Source organism: Poecilia formosa, unplaced genomic scaffold (assembly GCF_000485575.1).
Source record: "Poecilia formosa unplaced genomic scaffold, Poecilia_formosa-5.1.2 Scaffold118, whole genome shotgun sequence".
Classification (NCBI taxonomy): Eukaryota; Metazoa; Chordata; class Actinopteri; order Cyprinodontiformes; family Poeciliidae; genus Poecilia; species Poecilia formosa.
The window spans coordinates 1075807-1101784 of record NW_006800057.1 but is presented as its reverse complement, the minus strand read 5'-3'; the positions used below and the strand labels follow the sequence as shown (position 1 = coordinate 1101784).

The 25978-nt window shown below is 40.7% G+C and overlaps 1 protein-coding gene across 1 annotated transcript in view; it reads left to right on the top strand.

The window, feature by feature from the left end:
- kcnh2b (potassium voltage-gated channel, subfamily H (eag-related), member 2b) overlaps window positions 1-25978 on the top strand; it is a 226279-nt gene that overhangs the window by 91424 nt on the left and 108877 nt on the right. The window contains exons 3-6 of the mRNA XM_007560658.2: window positions 22403-22558; window positions 23636-23846; window positions 23960-24291; window positions 24735-24946. Of these exons, the coding sequence (XP_007560720.1) occupies window positions 22403-22558; window positions 23636-23846; window positions 23960-24291; window positions 24735-24946 (911 nt within the window). The remainder of the gene's footprint in view (window positions 1-22402; window positions 22559-23635; window positions 23847-23959; window positions 24292-24734; window positions 24947-25978) is intronic.

Below are 25978 nucleotides of genomic sequence, written 5' to 3'. Positions count from 1 at the left end.
CGACCACGAGCTCCACTGAGCTGTTACTGTCCAAAACACGTCTTTGTTTCCTGTTTTTTGCCTCACTGTCCCAGTTGACATATTTTCAAATTGGATTAACGAGTTCAAACAGGTGCAGTTCATATATGTGATAAGTGGAGGGCAGGAGGACTTCTTTAAACTTTAATAATTTTGAAATCATACAATGTGACTTGGGTTTTATTATTTGTGTTTAGAGTCTGTCTCACAGTTGCAGTGTAGCTTTGATGAAAATCACAGACCTCTTCATTCTTTGCAAGTGGGAGAACCTGAATATTTGCCCGCATCAAATACTTATTTTTCCCACTGTATTAGCCAAGTTGTCCTTTTTTCATCCCAGCCTTCATTTGTCATGACACATGGTTAGAAAAATTGGCAGCGTTTTGCAGATGTCGGTGATAAAGTAGGGCTTTATGTTTTCTCAGTTTTATTTAACCAGGCAAAGCTTCTTCATATTCAGGATTGCTATGGATACAAGAGACAGCATAAGACGCAGCACGTTACAACAAAGTACACAGGTATATAAATCCTTCTAATTAATACCAACATGTTTTAGCCTCAAAGTAAAGAATGTTGTGCAGAATACACACACACACGGCTGTTTACATTTGGTCACTCATGTGCTTCTAGCTAACAGCTAACATCAGAAGCTGGTTGCCTTCACATGCCAGAAGTTGTAAAATAACACAAAATGTTTAGAGTTTGTACAGATAAAACAATTATGAATTATTTTGAAGGGAGAGGGAAATAGTTTATAACGCCCAGTGGTGGGTACACTTCGGCTAACCTGCTATCATGCTAGCAGTGGAGCTAATTTTTGGTTTCATCCTTAGCAGTTCAGTTTACTTTGAAAATGTTTAGCTTACCCGAAATCGGTTTTTCCAGATAAATTCTACAGCATTAATTTACTTGGCTTGTAAACGTTCAGTAAATAAATTTCAACATCTGTGTTGGCTGTTAAGAATTCTTCAAGTAGCTGCTCCTCTTTAAATCTCTGTAATGGTTTGAAAGCAGAGACTTTTCGGGATATGATCCTTGCCCGTCATGATCAATGGAAGAGATGGCTTCAGCTGCTGCCAGGTGGAAAAACAATACCTTGTCACCACGGTTACTCATCATAAGAACTGTACAAACGTAAAAAACAAAGAGCAAACATCCGTCCAGCTGCATAGCATCCAAAAACAACAAAGAAAATACAATGAAAACTCTGCAAAAAAGAATAAATAAGAGCTAAAGAAACAAAGCTACTCCAGTATCCTGTTCTGGAAATGATGCAGCATTTGGTGTTTATCAGTTTGTGACTGTGACATGATAAAATTAGTTTTAGAAAATGGTTGTGAATACTTTAGCAAAGGCAGTGTATCACCTATTCTTCCGAGCAGACAGAGACTTCCTCTTCTGCAGCTTTCTGTGCAGAGACTCACAGAGAGTGTTCAGCTCTTACATAAACACATTTGGAGACGGAGAGCAGCGGAAGAGATGGAGAGAGCAATACAGCGACGGAGAAGTGCACACCAAGGAATAACAACAAAGAAAATTGAGACATACATCTCCAGATGAAAAGGGCTGTTTACACAGATCCTGTATATGAGTCGGTTTGAAATATCCCCCTTTCGCCGTGCGTATTTAACCAGACAAACATGACTGTAAAGTCGCCGTGTTTCTTGGATCGCACACAAATAACCCGGGTCACGTTTTCCAGCTGCTCAGTCGGAGCTCTGATCTTGATCCAGAAGCAGGAAAGGCATGAAGATCCACAGAATTTCCCTTTCAAATGTGCTCCACTCATCTATGCAAAGCATTAGAAGTGACCTCCAAGTGCCCTGTTTCCACCACCTGTGTCCCACTGGTGTTCTGTCTCTAATGCACACTTCAGCACAGCCCCCTGCTTAATTATCAGTGGTTCTGGAGATGAGGGTCAAAATGGGTTCAAATTTCCCCTTAAAAAATACTGTAGTTATTTCTAAAATGTACATATACAAATATGACAAATCATGTTTTAAAAATGTGAACTGTTTTTCTTTTTTGTTGTTGTTGAAATAATACTTTTTACTGGACCTGAAATAAAATTTTGTCAACGCAATCAGGGTATACAGAATTTTATTTTATTTTTTTAAAAGAATCTGTTAACAGTATTTTTACTTACCACAGGGAGTCATATTTTTACTCCCTGCAGTTTCTTAGGTCTTTCAATTAAGTACAATTAAGTACATGTTTTAATTTAATCCTACCACCTTTTAAAAGTGTATTTGTCTGTCATTAGTAACTCCTGTTCAGTTAATACAAAATAACCAATTTTTCATTTAAACAGTGACAGTAAGAGCTTCACAGAAACATTTTTACAAAGCAAATATTTAAAACAAAAAACAACACAAAGTCAAAGTTTCTGTAAATACAGAGTGGTTTAATCATAGGTTATCCATCTGAAAGTTTTACATCTGATGCTTAAACTACGTCCGCTCAATTTGTGAGCGGTTGTTGGGACATTCAGAGATCCCTGCTGGGGTTAATCCTCAGAGAAACTTGATGTACATTCCTGTCCCAGTAACTTGTATATTCCTATCTGTCTGTCTGAACGGTGGGAGCAGGAATTTCCGACAGACCGGGAGAAGAGAGAATGGGAATCATCATTGTGTTGAATAAGTGCAGTCCTGGACAGGAAATGAGACTTTAGTCTTTATCTCTCTCTCCAACATCTCTCTCACCTGTCGGTGTGAGGAAGATCCTATATAGAAGGTTAAAGTCTTTATTGAACTTCAATATGGAGGACAGAAACTGACATTAGTTGCGGAACGGCACAACTGTCAACTCTTAAAGAGTGTAACTCTGGAAGCAGAGCACGGGGTCAGGAGTTCAACGGGGTCGTTGTAATTGCACCATGATTCAAGTCGAGCTGGTTTCCTGTTGCTGTATAGAATCAACTCTCAGCAGTATCTACCTTTACAGATTCTTAAATGATATGCTAGGTTTATGGGAAATACTTCTTTGGCACTTCCTTTTATTTTTTTACCACGATTGGTCAGACATGATCTCTGCGAATGATCCTCAGAAATATATACAGAAGTATGTATGTATGACATTTGTATTAAAACCATAAACACTATTTCAAAAATCAAGGAGAGTTGTAGCCTGTAGCATTTTTTGCATGTTCTTTTTAAAACTGACATGTTACCATTTGCTAAAACAAAAACATAAATACAACCTGCGTTTGGCACAGCTAACTAAAAATTTTATGTGCTAACACTAAAGCACCAATCGTAAACTCTAGTTCCACTAGCGTTTAAGCACTAATCCTAAATATTGGTTCTGCTAATTCTAAAGCATGAATCATACACATTATTTCCACTAGCACTAAAGCACTAATCATAAATATCAGTTTTGCTAAAGCACTTATCATAGACATGTGTTCCACTTAAGCACTACACCAACATATTTTACAGAAGCTAATGCTAAAGAGCTAACATCAATTCAAATATCCCATTTTGAAAGACCACAATCGTCAAACACAAAGAGAAACTCTTAAAACAAGCATATGAAAAAATTCCTATGTTGTAGATTTACTACATGGAATGTACTGTGCTCATTATATTTCTTGGTTCTAGTAATTGTGAAGTAGTCTATTATTGATAAATACAGATGCGACATTAACACACATGGATTTTCACTGTAATTATGTTGTTAATACCCAGAGACCAGGGTAAAAAGGTAGAAGGTATCTACCTTTTTCCAGCTCAACACTGTGGAGTTGAATATGTAAAGAAACATCACCAGTATAAAGAAAATGAACTGGAAAAACTAGAAAAGGACAAACAACTAGCATGTGATGGGCATGCTTAGTAGATAAGGTGGGTAAGTAACTGAGAAAAAATTATGAGTTTTTATTTTTTTCTCAAGTCATAGTGATTTATTTTAAACAAAGAACATAATTACATTCACATCAACAAGCAGTGACTTCACATATTGGACCTTCATTAGCAGTCTGAATGTAGAGAGGAATACTGCAGAGTGAGTATGTCTCCTGGATGAACAGCCCAGGCCTGTCCATTGGGTGGGGTATATTAACAAAAAGAAAAGTTGCAAGATTAGTTGCTTGCAGCTTTACCAAAAATTGGTGATTGGAGTGGTCTCTAATGAGCATTACATATAGCAAAACATTTACAAAGTTGGCAGCAGTGATTTCTTACAGTAAATGGTTTGAAGCATCAGACCCAGAAGGTATAACAGCCGCAGAAACCAGCAGACAGAGAAGCTGTTATGTTACAGATGAGTTTGTATGTAGATTTATCATCCACTGAGCACCCATCAGAATTCATAGAGCTTAGATTAAAAATACATTTGTCAGCTCTGAGCAGAGCCATGGTTCATATTAAATCAGATCACTTTTGTCAAAATATTTAAACTTTCTAAACTCCAGAAATTACAATGGATCTTCACAGTAGAAACATAAACATACTTAGATGCAATGGTGGGCACTGCTTGCTAAAAGTTAGCTGCACTAAAACGTTTGTTGGTTAAGCTAATGCGCTTAACCAACATGGTATTTAGGAAAAGCTAATGCTAATGTTCTAAAACACTAAATTCAACCATGTTGATACACCTACAACATGTTGCAGCGTAGTACATCACTCTGAACAGCGTCAAATTTGTTATTACAAACCTACATGTATGGTTCCACTTCTGGAAATGTCACTTTGTTTCAGTTTTATAGTTGATGGATATTGCTAGCTTTGTTGCTAATTTTACCTAATTGACTGCGATAGGGCTAAAGCATTCAGGACATGAGGAGATTTAAAACTGCTGATTTTTTAAAAACTGTTATTCCTTGTGGAAAACATGAAGAGAGAAAACTGAAATACTGCGGAAACAGTCTTCAACCTCTTCAAAATAAGAGCATGAATATAAACGGCTACTTGAAGAATTTTTAAAAGTCCATAGTTTTGATGTGTTCAAAATGTGTTCACATCAGTTATGGATGAATAACCGTGTTTCATCAGTTATTGATGAATGTTCATCAATAAATGATGAACTTTCAGTTCAATGATGAAGCTGAAAGTTTGAAAAACAGCCAAGCAAATTAGCACTTTAGAATTTATATGAAAAATAAACTTAGGCTATATATATTTGCTAAATGTTTTCAAAGTTAGCGATGAAACAGATTCAGAGTGAAAAAGATTCACTCTGCTGTAGCTGAAGTTTGGCCACAACAGCTTACATGAGTGTTTGTCCTTCAGCCTCGTCTCTGATGTGTTCATTGGCCTTCATTGTCAACAGGTGAATCTGGGAGCAGACCTCAAATATGTCCAATATCTCATTTACTCTAGCTTCATCAGCAAACAAGGATGGATAGAGAGAGAATTAATGAAATGTGTATCACATGTTGGTCCTAAATTGAAGAAAGCTTCTCTTCCTTTTTTTCTACTCAAACGGAGCTGAAAACCGGATCCCTCTGAGAGACCAGAGCGATCTTTTTTCATTAATGTGCCAGTTTTTATTGATTTCTTCATAAAGTGAATATTAAAGAATATGAGCTTGGATATAGCATGCCTTGCCTAGAGAACCAATACCGTTGGGTGAGAATGTTAGTTATTGCTTTTATCTTCTTTTCAGTTTATCAGATTGCAGTTGAAATATTTAAAACCCGTCACACATCTGTGCTTAGTCATTCATTTCCAGCCGTACACACCAGAAGGTAGATGGATTGAAGAAAAATGTAGGAGGCTTGGCAGCAGTAGGTAATATCCTCACCTCCCTCAAGTGCAGAACCCTCAGTCTGGGCTCTTCATTTTTTAATAGCACTATCATTTATTTAGTAGAGTGCCTTTCAAAGAAGACATGTTACAGCTACAGCTGTAACATATTTTTATAATTCTTTTACAAATAAGAATCTGAAGAATGTGGGATGAATGAATACATCCTTCTGAGTCAATACTTTGTGGTTTTGTGTAGCCACCCTTTGCTAAAAGTAAAGGGTGGAAGTGGACATAAAAGAAGTGGACATTCTTTGGGCCCTTTTTTGTATCTGCAGTGCACATTTAGGGATTGCTTTACAGTTGTTTGGTGTGAACATAGCACTGATATAGTTAAAGCAATTCATAAAACTCAAGGATTCAGTTGTTCAGTGACTAGTACTGAGATGTATTTAATTTTTGTTAGCTAAAACTAAAGCAAGCCAAATTTGCTTTAGTTGCAAGCCAAATAAACTTAGGTGAATTTAGCTGAAGTATTTAAGCCAATATACAATTTGTGAATAAAATTATCTTAAAAAAGGCAAAAAAAACAACAAAAAATCCTACAGATCCCTACAGACCAGATCTGTAGGGATCTGTGTCTGTAGGGAAAATGGAAACATTTTAAAGATATGAATAGTTTATGGGGCACTCCAACTAAAGATGTACTCTTTTAATGTTCTTTAAGGCCTCAAAGCCAGAAGGAACGGGCCATTTCACATCTCTTCCCTGTCTCTCCAGCCAGGACAGGGGCCCTCTGTGAGGGACGGCTCGTTTATTGGATTCTCTAACCGTCTGCCACTTTGTCAACATGCCAGCCACCTCCATCCTTGCCCCTCGGCCACAATCAATCATGTGATCAACTATATCACCACCATTTCTCATTTCCCGCCAAAAGAGGGCAGCATTAGTCAATGTGTGTAGAATATGGGGACAGGAATACATACTTGTGACTGGAGCAGGTATCAGGACTGTACTGTACAGCTATCTCTTTGACAGAGAGAGCTCTCAGTCAGGCGATTTATCTCCGTTACAGGTGAGGCGAGGTGGTGAATCTGGTTTAGTTTACTCCCCTCCACCCTCCCTACTGCTTCACATTGTGGAACCATGGAGGAAAATGGGAAGGGGTCAACAGGAAGGCAACCGCGCATTGGTGTGTGTCGTCAGTGTTGATGGAGTGATGTTGGATCACTTATCGGTGAACAGCTGGTGGCCGAGACCGAAGAGGGAGGGAGGGGAAGAGGCCGCAGCATCAAGCTGCTTGACATTAACACACACACACAGACATATCACACACTAATTTGTTTTTCCATTCTGTCATCCCGGTCGCTGCCCGGTCCTCTGGGAACGTCACACCTGTATGAGGCTCGGTACGGCGGTGTAGTGTAGCCTGATTAATTCCATGTCTACCTATTTGTAAAGCTGATACTCACAACAAGCGTGTGCGTGTGTTTGTGTGTGTGTGTGTGTGTTTGTGTTTGGGTGTGTGTGTGTGTGTGTTTTGCTCCTTGTGTTCACCACCATTGATGACCTCCAAAGGATAAGTAGTTTTTCTCTGCCATCTAGTGGTTTGCTTTGAGTTTACTATATCCTGATGAGAATTACTAAGTGTTAATAGTATCATTAAGTGATTGCAGCATGAGTTCTTGTAAGCAATCTATTATAGTGTGATTCAAATCCATTCTCTTTCTTCATCAGAATATTTAATTGATCTTTTCACAATTTCACAAGTTAGTGAGAGGAAATGGTCTTTATGCTGCTGGCAGCAGTTCAGAGGATCCGATGTGATTCCTCTCCTCCTTAGCCAGTGTCTGATGCTCCACTGTGACTGAAAGCTGATGTAACATAAAGACACTTGCTCTGTTTCCCACTCTGACACCACACACCACCCCCAAACATACAGGGTTATTGCAGCTGGAAACATAATCTGTCGTTTGTGCAGGTGAAGTTTTGTGGCGTAGATTATGTCAGGTTGTCCTGTTTGGTCTGCTGCCAGCAGATCTGATGTAAAAGAGATTTGGATTTTTAGTGTTTTCTTTTTTAGTGTGACGGAGCAAGGAGAGGTGACCTGCTTTCCTTAGAGGAACTGCACACAAACACAGCTCATGTCTTACCAAATTACAACTCAGAAACATTTCAAAATGTGGGTTCATTTAAAGATTTGCTCCACCCCAACTTCCCCTGAGCTTTCGGGTAGTTACGGGGTATTTGTTTGGTCACATGGCCTTGATGCAGCAAAAGGTTATGAGGTGTTTAATTGAAGCACAGAAACAATGGTGTGATTGCTTCTACATGTTAGATAATTATATAACGTATATGCACTACATTATTGACTATCTGCTTAAAATTATTTTGCAAACTGAGCAACTCCTCCTTGTTGCACAATGTGTAGAGGCGGCAGTTAGCCAATAGATGGAGTAGCTGCACGGCTTGAGAAGAAGGTGACGGAGTGGCAGAACGTTAAAAAGAAATTATCAAAGATATTGGTTAATATATTGATAATATAGTATTGGTGATATCTGGTATCGCTACTACTGACAACAGATATCATTATTGATATCTGTTGTCAGTACACACAGATTTTTTATATCTGTGTGTCCTTCGTATTTCACACATACAGCATGTGTGCCTATATGTCACTGTTATGTAATGCATTCAAGTCCTACTCAAATATAACATTTGAGTAGTAATATTCCTATAATAATAATAATAATAATAATTGTTTCCATATACCCCACCGTGCCAAACACTGAAGGAGAAGTCTTCCTAATGAATTGTAGAGCTAGACTCAGTAGAGAGCTGACCATGACAGGTGCTCCACTTGACAGCAATACCCCACCAGGCACGCTGCTTCCCCAAAGGCCCTGACACACACACACTGACACACACTCTGATCCCCCAGCTGGGACTCAGGCCCCCATTAACAAGTCATTTATAGCCCCAGCACCTGCAGCGGGTCCGGTCTGTGTGGCCCTGTTGGAGTTCTGCTCTGGAATTCAAAAGGAATTACCGTAGATGTTTAACCTGTTACTGACTTTGTTAAAGCATTAACAGTTTATTTTGGTAAACCGTTGTTTAAAAAGTAACAAGGAATAAAAGCTTGCACAAAAACCAACAAAGTAGTTAGTTACAAGCTGTTGAAATGTTGACATCTTTTCCATGGCAACTTTCAAGTCTGAGGCCTGTTAGTGTTAAATTACTGAATGACCCAAAACAAAAGCTCCTTCTGCCTTTGTAATAGCTGAGATAACTCTTGTTTATGTCAGTCTTCATATTACCCTAAATCTGGTTTGGAGGGTTTTCTTCTCCTCATTCTGAGCTGGAGAATTTTAATAATGTTGGGAAACCATTTTCTCTGAATCCAAAAGAACCTTCTGCCATCTCTGAACGAGACACAGAAACACAGAATCACACAGGAAGTTAAGCTGAAGGTTATCCATCACATCAAAATGAAGTATCAAAATCAGCTTTATTGGCCAAGATTGTTGTGCAAACATGGAATTTGACTTTAGTTTTCAAGCACTCACAGTGTACAAACTTTAAATATAATAATAGAAACTTTAGATTTAATAAAATAAGAATAAAATGTGCACATATTTGCCATTTTTATGAAAATACATGCACATATTGTTTCTTTATCCTAATGAAAGATAACACTGAAACATTCTCAGTGCTTGTTTACTTTTGTTTTTATATATGTGAGTTTTTGACATGTATACTTATAAACAGGCAATTAAAAATAATATTTCAATTAATGTTCAGGAAAATGTTCTAACAAACTGAGCAACTCCTCCTTGTTGCACAATGTGCAGAGGCAGCGGTTATCCACTAGATGGAGTAGCAGCACGGCTTGAGAAGGAGGTGACGGAGTGGCAGATATCCAGTTTCCATCCATCCATCCATCCATCCATCCATCCATCCATCCATCCATCCATTTTCTTTACACCTTTGTCCCTTAGTGGTGCCTATCTCCAGCTAACGTTCCGGGCGAGAGGCGGGGTCACCCTGGACAGGTCGCCAGTCTGTCGCAGACATCCAGTTTCCTTTAGTTATTATTTATGTCGAGCAGAAAATAATTTTAAGCAGATACTCAAACTATGATTTATGAATGCACTTGTTTACAAACTCAATTTAGGAGTCCATATTTCTTTTTCAGTTGCATATACATACCACACATGTTCAGTTTTAAGTGAAAAATGTTGTCTACGTGTTTCTGCTTCTTGCCTCACCATGTTTCCGAAGTGGTTCATGCCCAGATGGTAGGAGTGTTTCCCCATGGAGTGCTCCAGGTTTTGCAGCTCGATCTTCTTTAGGTTTTTCTCCCACACCATCCGCCTCCAGCCCTCCTCCATCTGAACAGAAACAACTGTATTTTTAAGGATGTTCATGCGTTTTTTATCACAGTACACATTATCTTAAAGGATAAATAACTTTTTCCTGAATTTTACCTGCTTTAGTCAGGTGAATTTTTACCAACTTACAAAAATAAAGATGAGTTGTATGTGACCTGTACTGTAGTGCACTCTCAACATCAGAAAGAAACCAAAAAACAGAACTACACCTCCTTGTAGGTTTTATTGTATGAGGTCTTCCTCAGCTCCCAGTGCTGATCCAGCTGTGGGTCCTGGCTGGTGGCTGGCACAACTGGAATCATGCACATCAACACAACCACAGGCCACATTGTTTGGATTCCTTTACTGAAACCAAACAAAAGGAGACATGTTAAGACTGATATTCAAAACCTAGATGTATGCAGCCAAGGAGCTCATCATATCACAGCTTCATTATGGATACATAAAGGTATGAGTGTAATCCTTTATCTTAAGTTTCTCAAGATTTATTTATTGATTTATTTCAGTTTCCGCTTCTGGTTTTGACAGAAAACAGTGAACCACAAAGCCAATACAGTAACTGGTTTCTGGATTAAGACATAAGTTAGAGCATAAATGCAAAGATTACTCAGTTCCTTTTTGGACTTTGATACCAATTCCATGTAAAAAATAAAATAACAACTACCTTTTATCTATGTACCAAGTGGCTCAGTGGAAGAGCAAGTTCTCAACCCAGCTGTCCCAGATCCAATTGCCTGAGCATTTACTGCATTTCTTCCTGTCATGCTGCAAATTAATAAAGATCATTAGAGCCAAACAGCTTTTTTAAAAACAAAAAACAGTTTTTATGCCTATCTCAGCTCGCAAACAACCGCTAAGCAAAAAGCCAGATTTAGCTGGGTTTTCTGATGCTTCTCAGGTTTTTCAACATCTCTTAACCTGTACTGTTACAAAGTCTAAATAACAAATTCTGAATTAAGTTAATTAGGTTTATATTTAAGTGCAGGTTACTGAATCAGATAACTTGAAATAGATGTTATGTGCTCTATACATGCTTTTGTTAGGCAATCAATGGAGAAAGAAATTTTTTTTTCCAAAATTATTTTAGGTTCCTATTTAGAGCACTAATTGTAGAAAAAGAAAATTTAGATAAATAGCTATAAAAAAGTATTTAAAGAATGCCAAAATATTATTTTGATTGATAATAAACATTAGCATTCAACTCTGAAGAATTAAGTGTGAAAACTTACTTCAAAATTTGATGCTGAAGAGGAAAATCTCAGATGCACAGTGTGCTCCGTCCTTTGGGGAAAAGGTTTCTGGGTGGGTAAGAATGTTAAGGGAACTTTCTGATTGGTCGACTTCTTATATGAGCCCAGGTAATTCTCTCCCAGAGACATACCTGAATTGAAAGAGGAATGTTTGGAGGATTGTCTGATGAGTGATTTGCAAAGCATCTTCCCACATCTACTGCACTACACCACTTTATTCACACAAACATGTGACGGCATCTATTGACATACTGCTATAGCAGTATGTGCGTCAGTAGCTTTAATCACTTTACCATCTGTTGATTGTAATTAAAGCTGCTGATAAGCCATTATTGTTGAAGACATAAGAAAAAAAGAGAAATGTGAAGAATAAATTATTAATAACAGAACTATTTGTAAAATATTCACACCCTTCGTCACATTTAGCCCTGTCAAAGGCACAACTTTCAATGTATTTTATTATAATTTTATGTGACTTTCTAACACACAGAATAGTTCATAATTGTGAATAACTGTGGTGAAGGAAAATTGCACAGGGTTTTTAAAGTTCTTAAAAAATGAACATTTTGAAATTGCCTTTTGAACTACACTGAAAGGTTATTGAAAGCCACAGATGATGCATGTTATTTATCTACTGCTGCTTGTGTTTTGCTCTTCTGTACTATTTTTTTATTTCCATTTTGCTGTGTCACAAGTTTAGGTTTTCTGTGGAAAATATAAATTTATTTTATTTTATTTTTATTTTCAATTTTTAAAGATTTGATGCCAAGGCTTGCTGAACTCCAGTGTTATATAGCAGGAAGCTTTGTGATTTCAAAGAAGCTCACGCGACGGTTTGCTCTGCTAGTCAAACCAGAATAATGAGAAATGGATGTGTTTTCTAATCAAAATAAATGAATGTTGTTTCATGATGGAACCAGATGATATGGCTGTGTTAATAAAAACAACAATGGTTCAATGACAAACATCAGTCTGGACAAGTCTTGGTTCACAATTTTAATTACAATAAAAATAAAAACTAATCAGTGAACCACACTCACTCCCACAGTGTATATATATATATGGGAGTGGGAGTGGCTGGAAAAAGCTGGACTCAAGGACAGCACAGAGGCCCTCATCCTGGCTGCACAGGAACAGCCCCTAAACACCAGAGCAATAGAGGCTCAGATCTACCACACCAGACAAGACCCAAGGTGTAGGTTGTGCAAGGAGGCCTCTGAGACAGTCCAGAACATTACAGCAGGGTGCAAGATGCTGGCAGGGAAAGCGTACATGGAACGACATAACCAAGTGGCGGGCATAGTGTACAGAAACTCAATATATTTAGAATTTTACATTGATGATGACTTTTTGTTTTAAGTTCCTTTAACTATAAAATCTGTATTAAAAATGATATCTACTCCCAGGACCTGAGGTGATGTTAACAGACTCGATTGGTTTCGCTGTCCGATCTGCTGTGTGCATGCTTAGTGTTGGAAGTGCCTAATGTTTGAGACTAGTGAGTCACCATGAGAAAATATAAGTTTTCACGACTTTGCCTGGATGACCAGGTGACAGAGAATCACTTTGGAAAATATGAAGAAAAAAAATATAAATATGACCTCATGACTGCGACCAAACCGAGCGGAGCATCTACCGTTCATTCGCAGCAGATTCCTGCGCAGGGGAGCAGATGAAAAGTAGGAACTTTTTTACACTGAATATGGGAATAGAAAGATGGTTAAACCCTTCTGGGTTAAAGCGGTGGACTTGCTGAGTAACTGGTTGGATGTAGCGGTTCCACTGACATTTGCCCTATGCCTGTTCAGAGGTGGAACCCAAATAACAGAAATGGGTAAGGCAGTAAAGTGCCCTACCCGTTGGCCAAAAGCCAATGGTTCCCTGGCCCCTCTTGTTCCGGTGAAGCTGCGCAGATCACTGCCAGTTCAGACTTGTGGGAATAATGCATTTAATGCCCACAGTTGCCATGTTGCTGACAATGATGTCATCAGCATGACTTCAAATGATATCTGTGTCATGAGGCCCTTGTGAGGATGACTTTATGATGTCATAGAGTCCATGACATAACCAACTGATCAGTTAATTCTCTGATCAGTTAACACAAATCAGTTAACAACACACAATTCATTTGGAAGTTTTAGCTCAGCACAGTAAAGATGAATGACGAAAGCCCACAGAGAGAAATGGATGTGAGGCATCAGGTCTCTTTTTGGACAAAAGTGAAGAAAACATTGTCCAACAAAGTTCATCCTGGACAAAGAAGTCCAGATTACAAAAAGAGAAATTTTCTCAGTGAACTTCTGTGGGAAGTGATCAAAAAGGCCGCAGACGGTCCAACTCTGCATCTGGTACGACAAATATTTCAGGAACAACATAGCAAGATTTTGATTTTGCTTTTGAGAAAAAATGGAGAATTAAACGTGGACGTACTCTCGGAGGTATCAGAAGAGCTAAGTGAATGGATTTTCCAGAGTATTGCTAGAGATGCATTCCACTTTGCCTCTGGACTGCATTTAACTGCACTACTGGATTACCCAGAAGGACACGAAGTAATTGTGGAAAAATTCAAGCGTCACCTGGAGAATCCTGTTCCTCCAAAGAAAATGTTTAAGTCTACAAAAAGAAAGATCAGAAAGTTGTTTTTTCCTAATGAGGACTTGTACTCGGATGAAAACTGCCTGATTGACGAGTATACTAAGGCAGCAATGGATCCTGAAGAATTTTTGAAGGAAGCGAACAAGATGGGTTTCAAACGTGGAACCGAAGATGAAAGGAGAGTTATGGTGGAAACAATTCTTTGGAGATTGTTTTATAAGTCCAGTAAGAGATCTAGTTATGCGGCTTACAAAATGAAGCACACCGAACCTGTACATAAAAAACTTGCTCCAAAAATCTGGGAGGAAGTAAAAGACATTGATTTCGTCTTTTTTGAAAATATGGAACGAAAACTCTGCCCAGACATCTTGCAACTTCTCTGGGGCAATGAAGATGTGGTTCGAGAGTTGTTGTTCAAGATGATTAAAAGTGACTACCCAGTAGTCATATACAAGGTGGTAGAGAGCTTCAGAAGGAACCTGGCACGGCCGAGAAAAGTCAATCTTCAAGAAAGCTTCCTTCAAAAGACATGGAAGTTCATCAAAAAGGCAGCCTGTTGTGGAGACGCTTCGGACACAGAAGAGAGGCAAGAACCCTTTGGGCATCTCAGGTTGGTCCACTCAGCAGTCAGGTTTGTCTCCGAGTCAGGACCTGCCTCAGAGTCAGGACCTGCTTCCGAGACAGGACCTGCTTCAGAGTCAGGACCTGCCTCGGAGCCAGGACCTGCCTCTGAGACAGGACCTGCCTCCGAGACAGGACCTGCCTCCGAGTCCGGACCTTCCTCCGAGTCAGGGCCTGCTTCAGAGTCAGGACAGACAGCTGAGACAGGACCTGCCTCCGAGTCAGGGCCTGGCTCTGAGAACAGACCTGCTTCCGAGTCAGGACAGACAACTGAGGCAGGACCTGCCTCCGAAACAGGATCTGCCTCCAAGTCAGGACCTTCCTCCGAGGCAGGACCTGCCTCCGAGACAGGACCTGCCTCTAAGTCAAGACCTGCTTCAGAGTCAGGACCTGCCTCCGAGTCAGGGCCTGCCTCTAAGTCAAGACCTGCTTCAGAGTCAGGACCTGCCTCCGAGTCAGGACCTGTCTCCGAGACAGGACCTTCCTCTGAGTCAGAACCTTCCTCCGAGACAGGACCTTCCTCCGAGTCAGGGCCTGGCTCTGAGAACGGACCTGCTTCCGAGTCAGGACAGACAGCTGAGACAGGACCTGCCTCCGAGTCAGGACCTTCCTCCGAGTCAGGGCCTGGCTCTGAGAACGGGCCTGCTTCCGAGTCAGGACAAACAACTGAGTCAGGACCTTCCTCCTAGTCAAGACCTTCCTCCTAGTTAGGACCTTTCTCCTAGTCAGGACCTTCCTCCGAGACAGGACCTTCCTCAAAGTCAGGACCTGCCTCCGAGTGAGGACCTGCCTCCGTGTCAGGACCTACCTACGAGACAGGAAGTGCCTACGAGACAGGACCTGCCTCTGGGTCAGGACCTACCTCTGAGATATTACCTGCCTGTGGGTCAGTACCTGCCTCTGAGACAGGACCTACCTACGAGACAGGAACTGCCTACGAGAGAGGACCTGCCTCCAGGTCAGGACCTGCCTACGAGACAGGACCTGCCTCCAGGTCAGGACCTGCCTCCAGGTCAGGACCTGCCTCCAGGTCAGGACCTACCTCCGAGTAAGGACCTACCTCCGAGTAAGGACCTGCCTACGAGACAGGACCTGCCTCTGGGTGAGGACCTGCCTCTGAGACAGGACCTGCCTCCGGGTCAGGACAGACCTCTGAGTCAGGAACGGCCTCCAAATCAGGACAGACCTCTGAGACAGGACCTTCCTCCGAGTCCTCAAGCGTAACGGTGTTTCCAGGATTTTTTCTCACGAACAGAGAGACACGTTGTCAGAAGACTTGATGCGTTTCTTCAGCAGAACTTCACAACTCACGGGAGTGGATCATTATGGCCTTTAGAGTGCTTCCAAGTTTTGGGTCTGAGAATACCTGAAACTTTTAGTCATCCGCTGTTACAGTCAGAGTGAGGTGGGTAGAGCCTACCGAAGAGTCAGGATGGGAGCCGAGGGAACGGTTTCGGACTGTGGGGGCTAGAGTATAGTTAGAAGAGGTTCGAAGAAGAAGGAGAGAAGGTTGGGGGGCAGACCGTGGGGGGCGGATGTATCGTTAGGGGGGGGAGGAGAGCGTAGAAGGAGGGGCTAAGGAGAGACATTGAGGGTACCATTAGAAGTGCGAGGGGGCGAAGAGGGTGGCTCTTCGCCCCCTCCGTCCCCCCAGTTGAGTGCTGGGGGGACGGACGGACGGCAGCTTCAGGACCTACCTCCGAGTCAGGACCTACCTCCAAGTCAGGACCTGCCTCCGAGTCGGGACATGCCTACGAGACAGGAACTGCCTACGAGACTCCATTAAACAAGGAGCTTTTTTAACAACACTTTAGCATTTTGCCAGTCTCCCTGCATGAGAACATATGGCTTGTCGCTTTTTGTAGATGCGCCACCAGGTTTGCCCCAACCTGATGGAGAGAGAAGACAGAAAAAACAGGCCATTAGTGAGGCACTTATTTAAACAGCAAACAATTTGAGCATGATTCAGAGATGAAGGTTGACTTACAGGCTGGATATCAATGAAACCTTCTGAACTTCCAGGTTGATGGGTCTGAAACTCTTCTCCCAAATGAGTAAGGTGGAGCAGGGAGGAGTGCTGGCAGCAGCTGCAGGGCTACATCATTTTCTGGATCAAACATAAGTTAGTGTTAAAATGTTGCAGTAACTAAAAAGCATGAAAACATGTTAGAGAACATTTCTTCTGAGCTTCAATGCCTTGGGGGAGCAGGCTCATGTTCTTGGCCATACAGAAGGTCTTCGTTGAGAACAGTGAGTTTGGGTTTCGCTTAATTCTCCTGAAGATCCTGGATGTAAAATTACAAAATCTATCAGAAAAGACAAAATCACAAATCAAACTTTAAGAATGACTGAATTCAATCTTATAGCTGTCTCCACTGCAAATAACATGTAATTAGTCAGCAATTTCAAATGTTCAGAGTAATTTTATGTTCCTAAAAAATAAATATAGCACTTAATAAAATAAAATGACACATATAATTTAATTTATAAGTAAAACTTAACTTAAACACTAACTTAGTGCTGAATAACTTTAAGCACCAACTTTAAATAATGTTTTTGTAATTAATAGTAATAATAATAATAAAATTAGCAGTCATTAACACTAGATGTTGTCTTATCTTTGCTTTTAACTCGTTGCCGATAACCAGCGGGAAACGGTGGTTCTCTCTCGGCTTAACGAGCCGCTCCGCCCTGACAGAGCGGGCGAGACGAGGGGAGCGGATAAGTCCAAACACGTCCGAGCATATCTCTAATTAAACTATATGTAGCGGCCACTCGGATTGAACAGCCAGACGCAGGGAGTTTCAAACGGGTGCAGTTTAATCTCGACCTTTCTTTCCATCGACACCGTGAAAACTGTAGTATAAAACAAAAGGATACAGAACCGTTGGACATGCTCAGCTCTTGCATAAAACCACAGAAGGTAAAATGGTTTAGCTACAACAGGAATGAGAGTAAAAGGCCGGTGCTCAACAGTTGATTTGCATTTGCATGGCTCTCAGCAACTTCATTTGCCGATAGCCCTCAATCTCCATGCGTACGGCAGAACTAAGTGTCAATAGCTGTCGAAAATCCCACTTTTCATGCAGTGAAAGTTTCTCCTCCCTCAGGTTGATTTGGTTTAATATAAACTATTTTACTGATTACATTCCATACTTACATACATAAGTTTCATACAGTGAAAATCAGGAAAAACTTTGGGGGGAAAAATGACAGCCTTGAACTTAACCAGAGTGGTTCAGATAAAAGCACAATCATGCCTTCTAATGGTCTAGTTAAAGTCCAGACACGAATCCCATTGAGAATTTTTGGTAAGTCTGGCTGAGCTGAGCTCATTTGAAAAGACAAATGGGTAAAAAATATTGATCTCTACTAGAGATGCAGACAAAATATATTCTACAGAGACTCATACTTCTTAGTTGTGACATTAATGAATTGATTCAAACGGATCAGAAATTGATTTCTGTTTTCTTAAAAAATGTTTTTGTTAAATTGTATTATGAATAATTATTTGAAAAAGCCAGGCAGCTAAGCTAACCTCATTCTGCACAAACCTATTTTTGTTTAAATGTAAATGCTGAAATTTGTTTTAAATAAATGTTCATTTTGTTTACTCTGGCTTTTCCTTTTCTCAGTCTTGTAATTTAAACAGAATCTCTAAACCGTTTGAATAGAAAAATCAGTTTCTGATTTGAAAATCGTTTCTGAGTCGAATCGTGGTCTTAAAAATTGGAATTGAATCAAATCTTTAGACAATGAAAGATTCACATCTCTGGTCTCTGTAGGCAGAAACCTGGTTCAAACATTTCATCAATTATTGACTCGGAGCTGAATAAAACATGGATGCTCCACATTTTAGATTTCTATTGGTAAAAAAAATCAATAGGAAGCAATGTATCAGCTTACAGAGCTCTGTAAATGTTGGACATTCATTGTTACAGATGGAACAAATCCTCACCATTCTCTCACCTTTTCCCAGATTCTGAACTTTCAGCTCCTCTATAAAAACTTCTGGATTTATTTCTATAAAAGCATTTGTTGTTCTTGTTGTTCTGTGTGTTCTCTGTGTTTTGTGTGCGCTGCTATAATCTCCTCCAGCTTTGTAAATCGGTGACGCCGAATCAGATTATCAACTAGAACATGCAGAATTGGAATACCTTCCTGCAGGGCTTTTAAACGAAATGGCTTTCTCCTCCTCCGCATATCGGTGGAGCTCAGTCACTCCAGATGCACTTGGAGAAAATCTTTGACGCCGCAGACCGCTGGCATGATGGTCAGCAACAAATAGGTCAGAAAATATGTGGGCTTAATCGCAGCTTTTCACCACTCCACAAAATCCAGGACAAACACACACACACAGCAGATAAATCTGTATGAGCGCATGCATCTGATGCATTGATGAATGCAACTTGGCATGAATGTATTTATATACACGCGCACACACACACACACACACACAGAGCAGATAAATCTGTGTATGAGCGCATGGATCTGATGCATTGATGAATGCAACTTGACATGAATGTATTTATATACACGCGCACACACACACCCCCACACACACACACACACACACACACACACACACACACACACACACACACAAGTAGAACATAACTGACAGGATGCTCCAGATTTAGAACTTATCCTATTCCTTCTAAATCCACTCAAATCCTTGTTTCTTGACCTTTGACCTGGCATTGTAGTGTTGCGGTGTGCATGTTACGTGTGCTTTTGTACAAACCACATCTGTTGTTCTCAAAAGTCTCACCCCGCCGTCTTTGTCCAATTCGAGTGAATGTTTGTGGATCCCTGGTTTTGGTTTTGGCAGTCGGAGGACTGGTACAGCTGGTGTGTGTGGTGGGAATGCAGAGCTTGCATATTCAGAGGTGTTTATGATGCAGCAGGCAATTTGGAGTAGGTTGAATTTGTTAGAAGCAGTTATAGGTGGAAGTCTGACTTTACCCAGAAAAATGCTCTGCTAAGGAGGAAGCACTTTTTCATTGGATAGAGTTTTATGGTAGAGGAGCTTCAAGTAATTTTATTTTGCATTGCAATTTTATCATACCTCTTTAAAGTAATTCACAACTCATATTTTATGTTGACTTTAACTGTAGGCACATGCAATTTGCCGTAGATATACACAATTAACTTTTGTGCAAGCTAGGGCTAAAAATATTAGGCATTGTGTCACTTGAACAGTTTTCAAAAATGTTCAGATTTTTTCCATGTTTTTCCATTGGCTCAGTTTTATTTTAATCCAGTTTATAATGTGGGAGGAGTGATCAAAACTGTGTTCTGATTGTCGCGATATCGCAAAAAAGAAAAAAAAAGATACAAAATCCTGAAACAATTAAACTGATATAAAGTTTGAGTGTAGGATCTTTCTGTATTGTCTGTCCAATGCATTTTAGTCTTTTTATTTAATATTTATGAATCTTACAAACCTACTCTAAGAAGTGATTTTAATTCAATTTTAGACTGCTAACACTTAGCCACAGTATCTAATAGTCACAAGTTCTCACCTGCTTGCTTTGCCATTCAAGTAAAGGTTAAAGTGAGTTTCAGTTACATCAGCTATAGTGTAATCAGTGAGAAAATCACCAGTTATTGTTTTACTGCTGAAAATTATGACAATGCTCCTGCAGAAAAAGAAGACATAAAAACAAAGGGAGCATGAATTAGAAGTTAGTTTGTTGTAGAGTTTTATTTAATACTGAGCTGCCTTTAAAGATGCGTTTGTTTTACTGCTCCTGTTTAAAAATCACTTTTCTTACATTTAAACAGATACATTTAATAAACAGAAATATTATTGACAAGTCCATTTATTTCACAGACTTTATCCCTTAATTTAACACAATAAAAATATTAATTACTCACATGTGTATATTTCAAAGGCTTTTTCTGTTAATTACGATTTTCCGTGTACAGCTAATGAAAACATGACAATTAAAATTAGACTATTATATACGATCAATAAAAAAAAAATAACTAATAACTAAAACTAACACTTTTCTTAATGAAAAGTGTTTAAAACCTCCTTAAATGGTGTTTTCAAAATTTACTTTTAATCCAGAGTCATTAGTATGTATATTCTAACGTATTGAATATTACAGTAAAACAGGTCAGTGTATCTTAATCTCACACTTTCTTCTTAGTTTTTTAAAGCGTTCCAGATGGATGAAGGAGGAAGCAGCGTGGCTTTACTCATTTCCAGACATTTCTACACAGTGTTGTATAACTGCCAGCTCATTGATCATATTTGTGTGTAATCAAAATTTTGTAATAATCAACGATGAACAGTTACAAAGAATCATGAGCAAAAAATAAACAGTACACTGAAGACAGATGAAACAGAAGTCGAGTTTGAAACTTATAGGACAAAGTCAACAAGTTGGAGTTTAACAGCCACAGAACTGGCCTGCCCGATGCGCTGATGTCTTCTTATGAAGAAACAAACAGCAGCCTGTGTGGAAGTTCCTCAGTCAGGTGTCTGCATCTCTCAGCCTGACTCAGCAACACATCCAGTGATTAAAATAAGTCTGCAAATGCATTTTCACAGCTGCAAAAACTGGGCATGAATGAACATGATCCAGGATGATGAATGGGCTTCAGCTTTGTCCGATGCCCACACGTTTATTAAAGCATGGATGCATGCGGACAGACATGCACAACTGCTGCTGATGGAGGCCAGATGGTTTAATCCTCTAGTTTTCCCAGCATTTCATATTTTTCCCCCCACTGTGTCGGGATTAGAGCTCCTGTCCAATCGGATTTCGTCCCACTCTGCGGTGATGATGTGAGATGCGTGGCATGCAGGACGGCGGGCAAAGCAGGGTTGCCGTAGATACACTCCGTGTTGGCCGGTACGGCACACGGGACTGGCTTGAAGCGTTGCCATAACTACTGTGGTGGCATTTGTCTGTCCAGGTAAGAGGCTGGACGGGTACGGGGGGATGGGATGTTTGGAGATAACAGAAACAAGGATGAGGATTACAGTGAGATACAAGTTCAGTTTTTTTTCTGATGGAGTTCTTGGGACTGTAAAGAACTGGACCAGAACACAACAAAGGCTTTTTTTTCTCTTCATAAACTCAAAATACATCCAGGTGAAATTTGAGAGAATTAGTTGGAGACGGTTATTCCATTTGAAATATTCCCACTTTTGACTTTGCTTGGTTGTGACTTTTTCAGTTTTATATCATCGTTTGGTCTGTTTATATGCATTGTGAGGATTTCATGGTTTTTATCTTAAAGATAAGACAATGATAGAACCACCATTTGACTTCCAATTAAGCTCTTTTGTGTTGTGTGTTGAGCTCAGCCACTTATTCTCACCCTCAGTTTAATTTCATGCTTACCTAGCCGCTGTTGCGTTCCCAGCAGATTGGAGACTGTGCCTTGTCTCCTGGTGTTGTGAGGAAGAGGCACAGATTCACTCTTAAAGCTGCAGTATATAAATTATATACATATTTGTTAAAACTTTCACCAAACTGTGAGCAGTGCATGCCAGAGAGTGATTGACAGCACTAAGACCTGCCTCCTAGCTGTGATTGGTTGATTTTAGTTAGCACTGGCAGAAGAGCTTGATCTTGATCTTTTCACAGATTGTCTGTCATAGTGAGAATTTTTAAAAAATGTGTTAAAATATGTGTATTTTTTTAATTGTGAGCACACAATTTGTGTCTCTCCAGGTCAAATTTGTTGGTATTTAAGATGCATAGATTACCTAAAAGTTATTTTTTCTTGATAAATCAACCCCGTAGTCAATTTGACCATAGGGTAGGTCAAATTGAGTTGACCAACCCCATGGGTCTGCGTGTTGGCACTCTCTCTGCAGGCCAGTGTTTGCTGTGCATGGTGGACGTGGTGCCGGTGAAGAACGAGGATGGTGTGGTGATCATGTTCATCCTGAACTTCGAGGTCATGACTGAAGACGCACTGAAGGACCACAAACGGGAGCTGAACCATCGCCTGCCCACCTGGCTTGTTACAGGTCAGCGTTCTCATGCATGTGCTCATTGTGTTCTTTTAGACCAGGAACAAAAAGCAGGAACCTCAGACAGTTTCAGTCTTTTTCTATAAGGTTTCCATTCACTCGTTACTTTTCACAATGTGTCCTTTTGCCGTTCTTATAGCTGCTGCTATAGGACGTTTTTCAGGCGTAGTGCTGTCAGACTTCTGGATTGGTCAGACAAGTTGACCCTTCACTTTCCTTACTTAACATTTCATCTCAATCCTGAGCATACAGCCATGTTTTCCTTGGCTCTGGCAGACAACTATAAGTTTTCATATTTTCAAAGAAACAATCTCACTTCTTCAGAGATTTATGATTCACAAAATGTATAAAACTATTGGAAAATGAGATATTAACATTTTAACTTACAGTTGATGTAACAATAGTTTACAGCAAATTAGCTGGTCAGATTCATCTCCATTTCCACATGCAGCACAAGTTCTCCTCAGCTGTGGAACAAGCTGACCAGCTTCACCAAACTGTGAGCAGTTTGGTGAGACGACACCTAGAGTGTCGTCTCATTCTAGGTCTCACCACCTAGAGTGAGACGACAATGGAGAAGAGGCTTTTGGTAGCCCATAATAAAGTCCTTCAAAACCAAATACCTCCAGTTTTGTGAATCTAATCTCAATATGTCATACGAGACTTATCAGGTGTATCATCACACTCAAACACTGAATATGTTCGCATTGGTGCAGGAACACTTCAACCGAGGCTTGATTTTAACATTCAGTAGGTTAGAGTCTTATGATCTTCATCATCTTTGCTCATGTTGATGCACAATTTATGAACACGAAGCAGACATTAGATTTAGACTTGTATTCTTCTGAATTCTAAGTATTGATGTTTATTGGCTTGCAACACAGAGCTTGTATTATGAGTCCACCAAATAATCTTTCAGATTATTTCTGACTGAAACGGCAATCCCATCAATGTCGCCGTCCCACATGTGATCCATCTCCAATCCTCCTCTCTCCTGCATGAACTCCACCTCTGGTTTTAAATCCACTTGCCACGCAGCAGGTCGTCAGCCAGCTTTATCCTCCCTCTGCCCAGGTCGCCCACGAGGCTTCAAGCTGCGTCTCCCCCAGCTCCGCTCCCTGTCCAACAGCAAGGCATCGCTGGACGACGCGGAGGCCGGCCACATCTCCACAGCCACGCCCCTGCCGCTGCATCCGGACCACAGTCCCGAGTCTCTTGGTCTGGACGAGTTCCTGCCCCTGCCTCTCTTACCCCCAGACCACCAGCAGCAGCTCAGTGGAAGCAGGTACAGTCCTCAGGATTACTGTAGAAATGCGTATGTGGGGCATGAAGAATTGTTTTATAAACACTTTCTGCAAGCATAAGGTCTGATGTTTAATCTTGTTTGGTTGATTCTAGGTCGGTTCTACAGAAGTGGCCGGAGGATCGCCAGGAGGACCAAAGCACCCTCCTATGTTCAGAGACCCCCCTTCCCCTCCCCAGGCTGCCTCCCCAGGTAGCTCACCTGGTCGGGCCCCTCAACCAGTCGACTCCCTGCGTCGTGGCCCGCCACCGCCTCAGCCTTAACCCGGACGCCTCGTGCTCCAATTGCACCCTGACGCACAGCCGCTCGCGGGAAAGCTTCCACAGCATGCGGCGCGCCTCCTCCGTGGACGAGATTGAGGCCCTGAGGCCCGAGTGGGACCGAAAGAACCGGAGGGCCAGCGTCCGACCGGCCAGCAGCAGCACTGGTGAGTACAGCGGTGGTGCGACGTTGCACTGCCCTTTCCTACTGTCTGGAGTCATGAGTTTTGAGAAAGGGCTTAACCTGAAAATTTGAATAAGCAGACCCTACAGGCCCCTCCCACTTGCTCTCTGCTGTAGCCAGTCATCCACAGCTCCTCCCCTACAGTGGAGCCTGCCGAAAACTCGACCATTGAGAACTCCAACTGTTTCTCCACCATTAGCACAGCTGCAGACAGCAGGAATGTTGAAGTTGAACAACGTTACCTGCTGATTGATTTATTAAGGGTGTGAGCAGCATGTACACAAGTGTGATTGATACTACTAAGATGTTCCTCCTGGCTCTGATTGATTGTATTTCTGCAAATGGCAACAGGACTACTAGGTGGAGCCAGAGGAGCTTGATATTTCTTCTGAAGCTTTAATTCTGACCTGGTGTGCTTCTCTACAGGGGCAGTAAATAGCAAGTCTAACATACTGAACTCCACTTCGGACTCGGACCTCATGCGGTACCGTACGATATCCAAAATCCCCCAAATCACCCTCAACTTTGTGGATTTCAAACCGGACCCCCTCATCGCCCTGCCCTCTGGAGAGATGGATATCATAGCCCCCTGCAAGCTCATTGACAGGACTCACAACGTCACCGAGAAGGTCACACAGGTAGGATGTCACAACGACACACTGCCGGTTTGAATCAGCCGTTTTGATATGGACTGACCACTGCGGTGTTACCAAATAGTTTTAGAGCATTTGGATGCAAACTTCACATTCCATGTGTGGTGAAAATGTGTCTGTGTGTTTCCATTTTGCACCTGTGAGTTGTATCCACTTGCTACCAGAGCAAACAGAGTACACTATTTGTTTCACCTACTGGTATAAATTATTGTGATTGCTTGACCCTTGATGAGATAATCAAAGGCATCTCAGTAGGGCTACAGTTACTTAGACTGAGCACAGGAGGAAATCTGTAGAAACTTTCGTGGAACTACTAGTTGTCAACATTATGACAACTAGATAACAATTTCCAAGGGTCACATTTTGCTTGTGAGGAAAAAGTTGTAATTGAAAAAAAAAGCATGTAACAGGAAAGTAGGTCAGCTATGGTAGCTTGACTTTGACAAGCTTAATATTGACATGTGCTGCAGAATTTGGTGTGTTTTGGTTCGGTAAAAACAAAAGAACTGGTTCGCTCCGTTTCCAGAGCTGATAAAAGTCCAAGGAAGATGTTTGATGATTTATTTCTCATTTGTCTGCAATCCATCTCTCTTCCAGTGATTGTCCTGTGTGGATTTGAATGACAGAATCAGGAGTATGAGATGACTAACATGATGCCTTTGTCTTTGTAGTGATAAAAACTCAAACCTACAGCACACCTTCATGAAGGTTTTTGCATGCATATTTCAACTAACCACTCAATGTTAATATAATTGTTCTGCATTAATATCTTAAAGTATGAAGCGTTTTAATGTAGAGTTTTGAAACTGTTGATCAAAACAGTTTGAGAACTGGGGTAAAAACTGGGTTTAATGTCCTGTAACAGAGAAAGGACACTTATATGGATGGATTGTGTGGAGAAATGTGTTTTTTTTCCTACAGTGACTTCATCTTCCTGCTGACTGTTATTGGAAATTCTACACATGTTCAGAAAACTTTATCCTTAAAGAAACCTTCATCACGATTATGGCCTTTCCA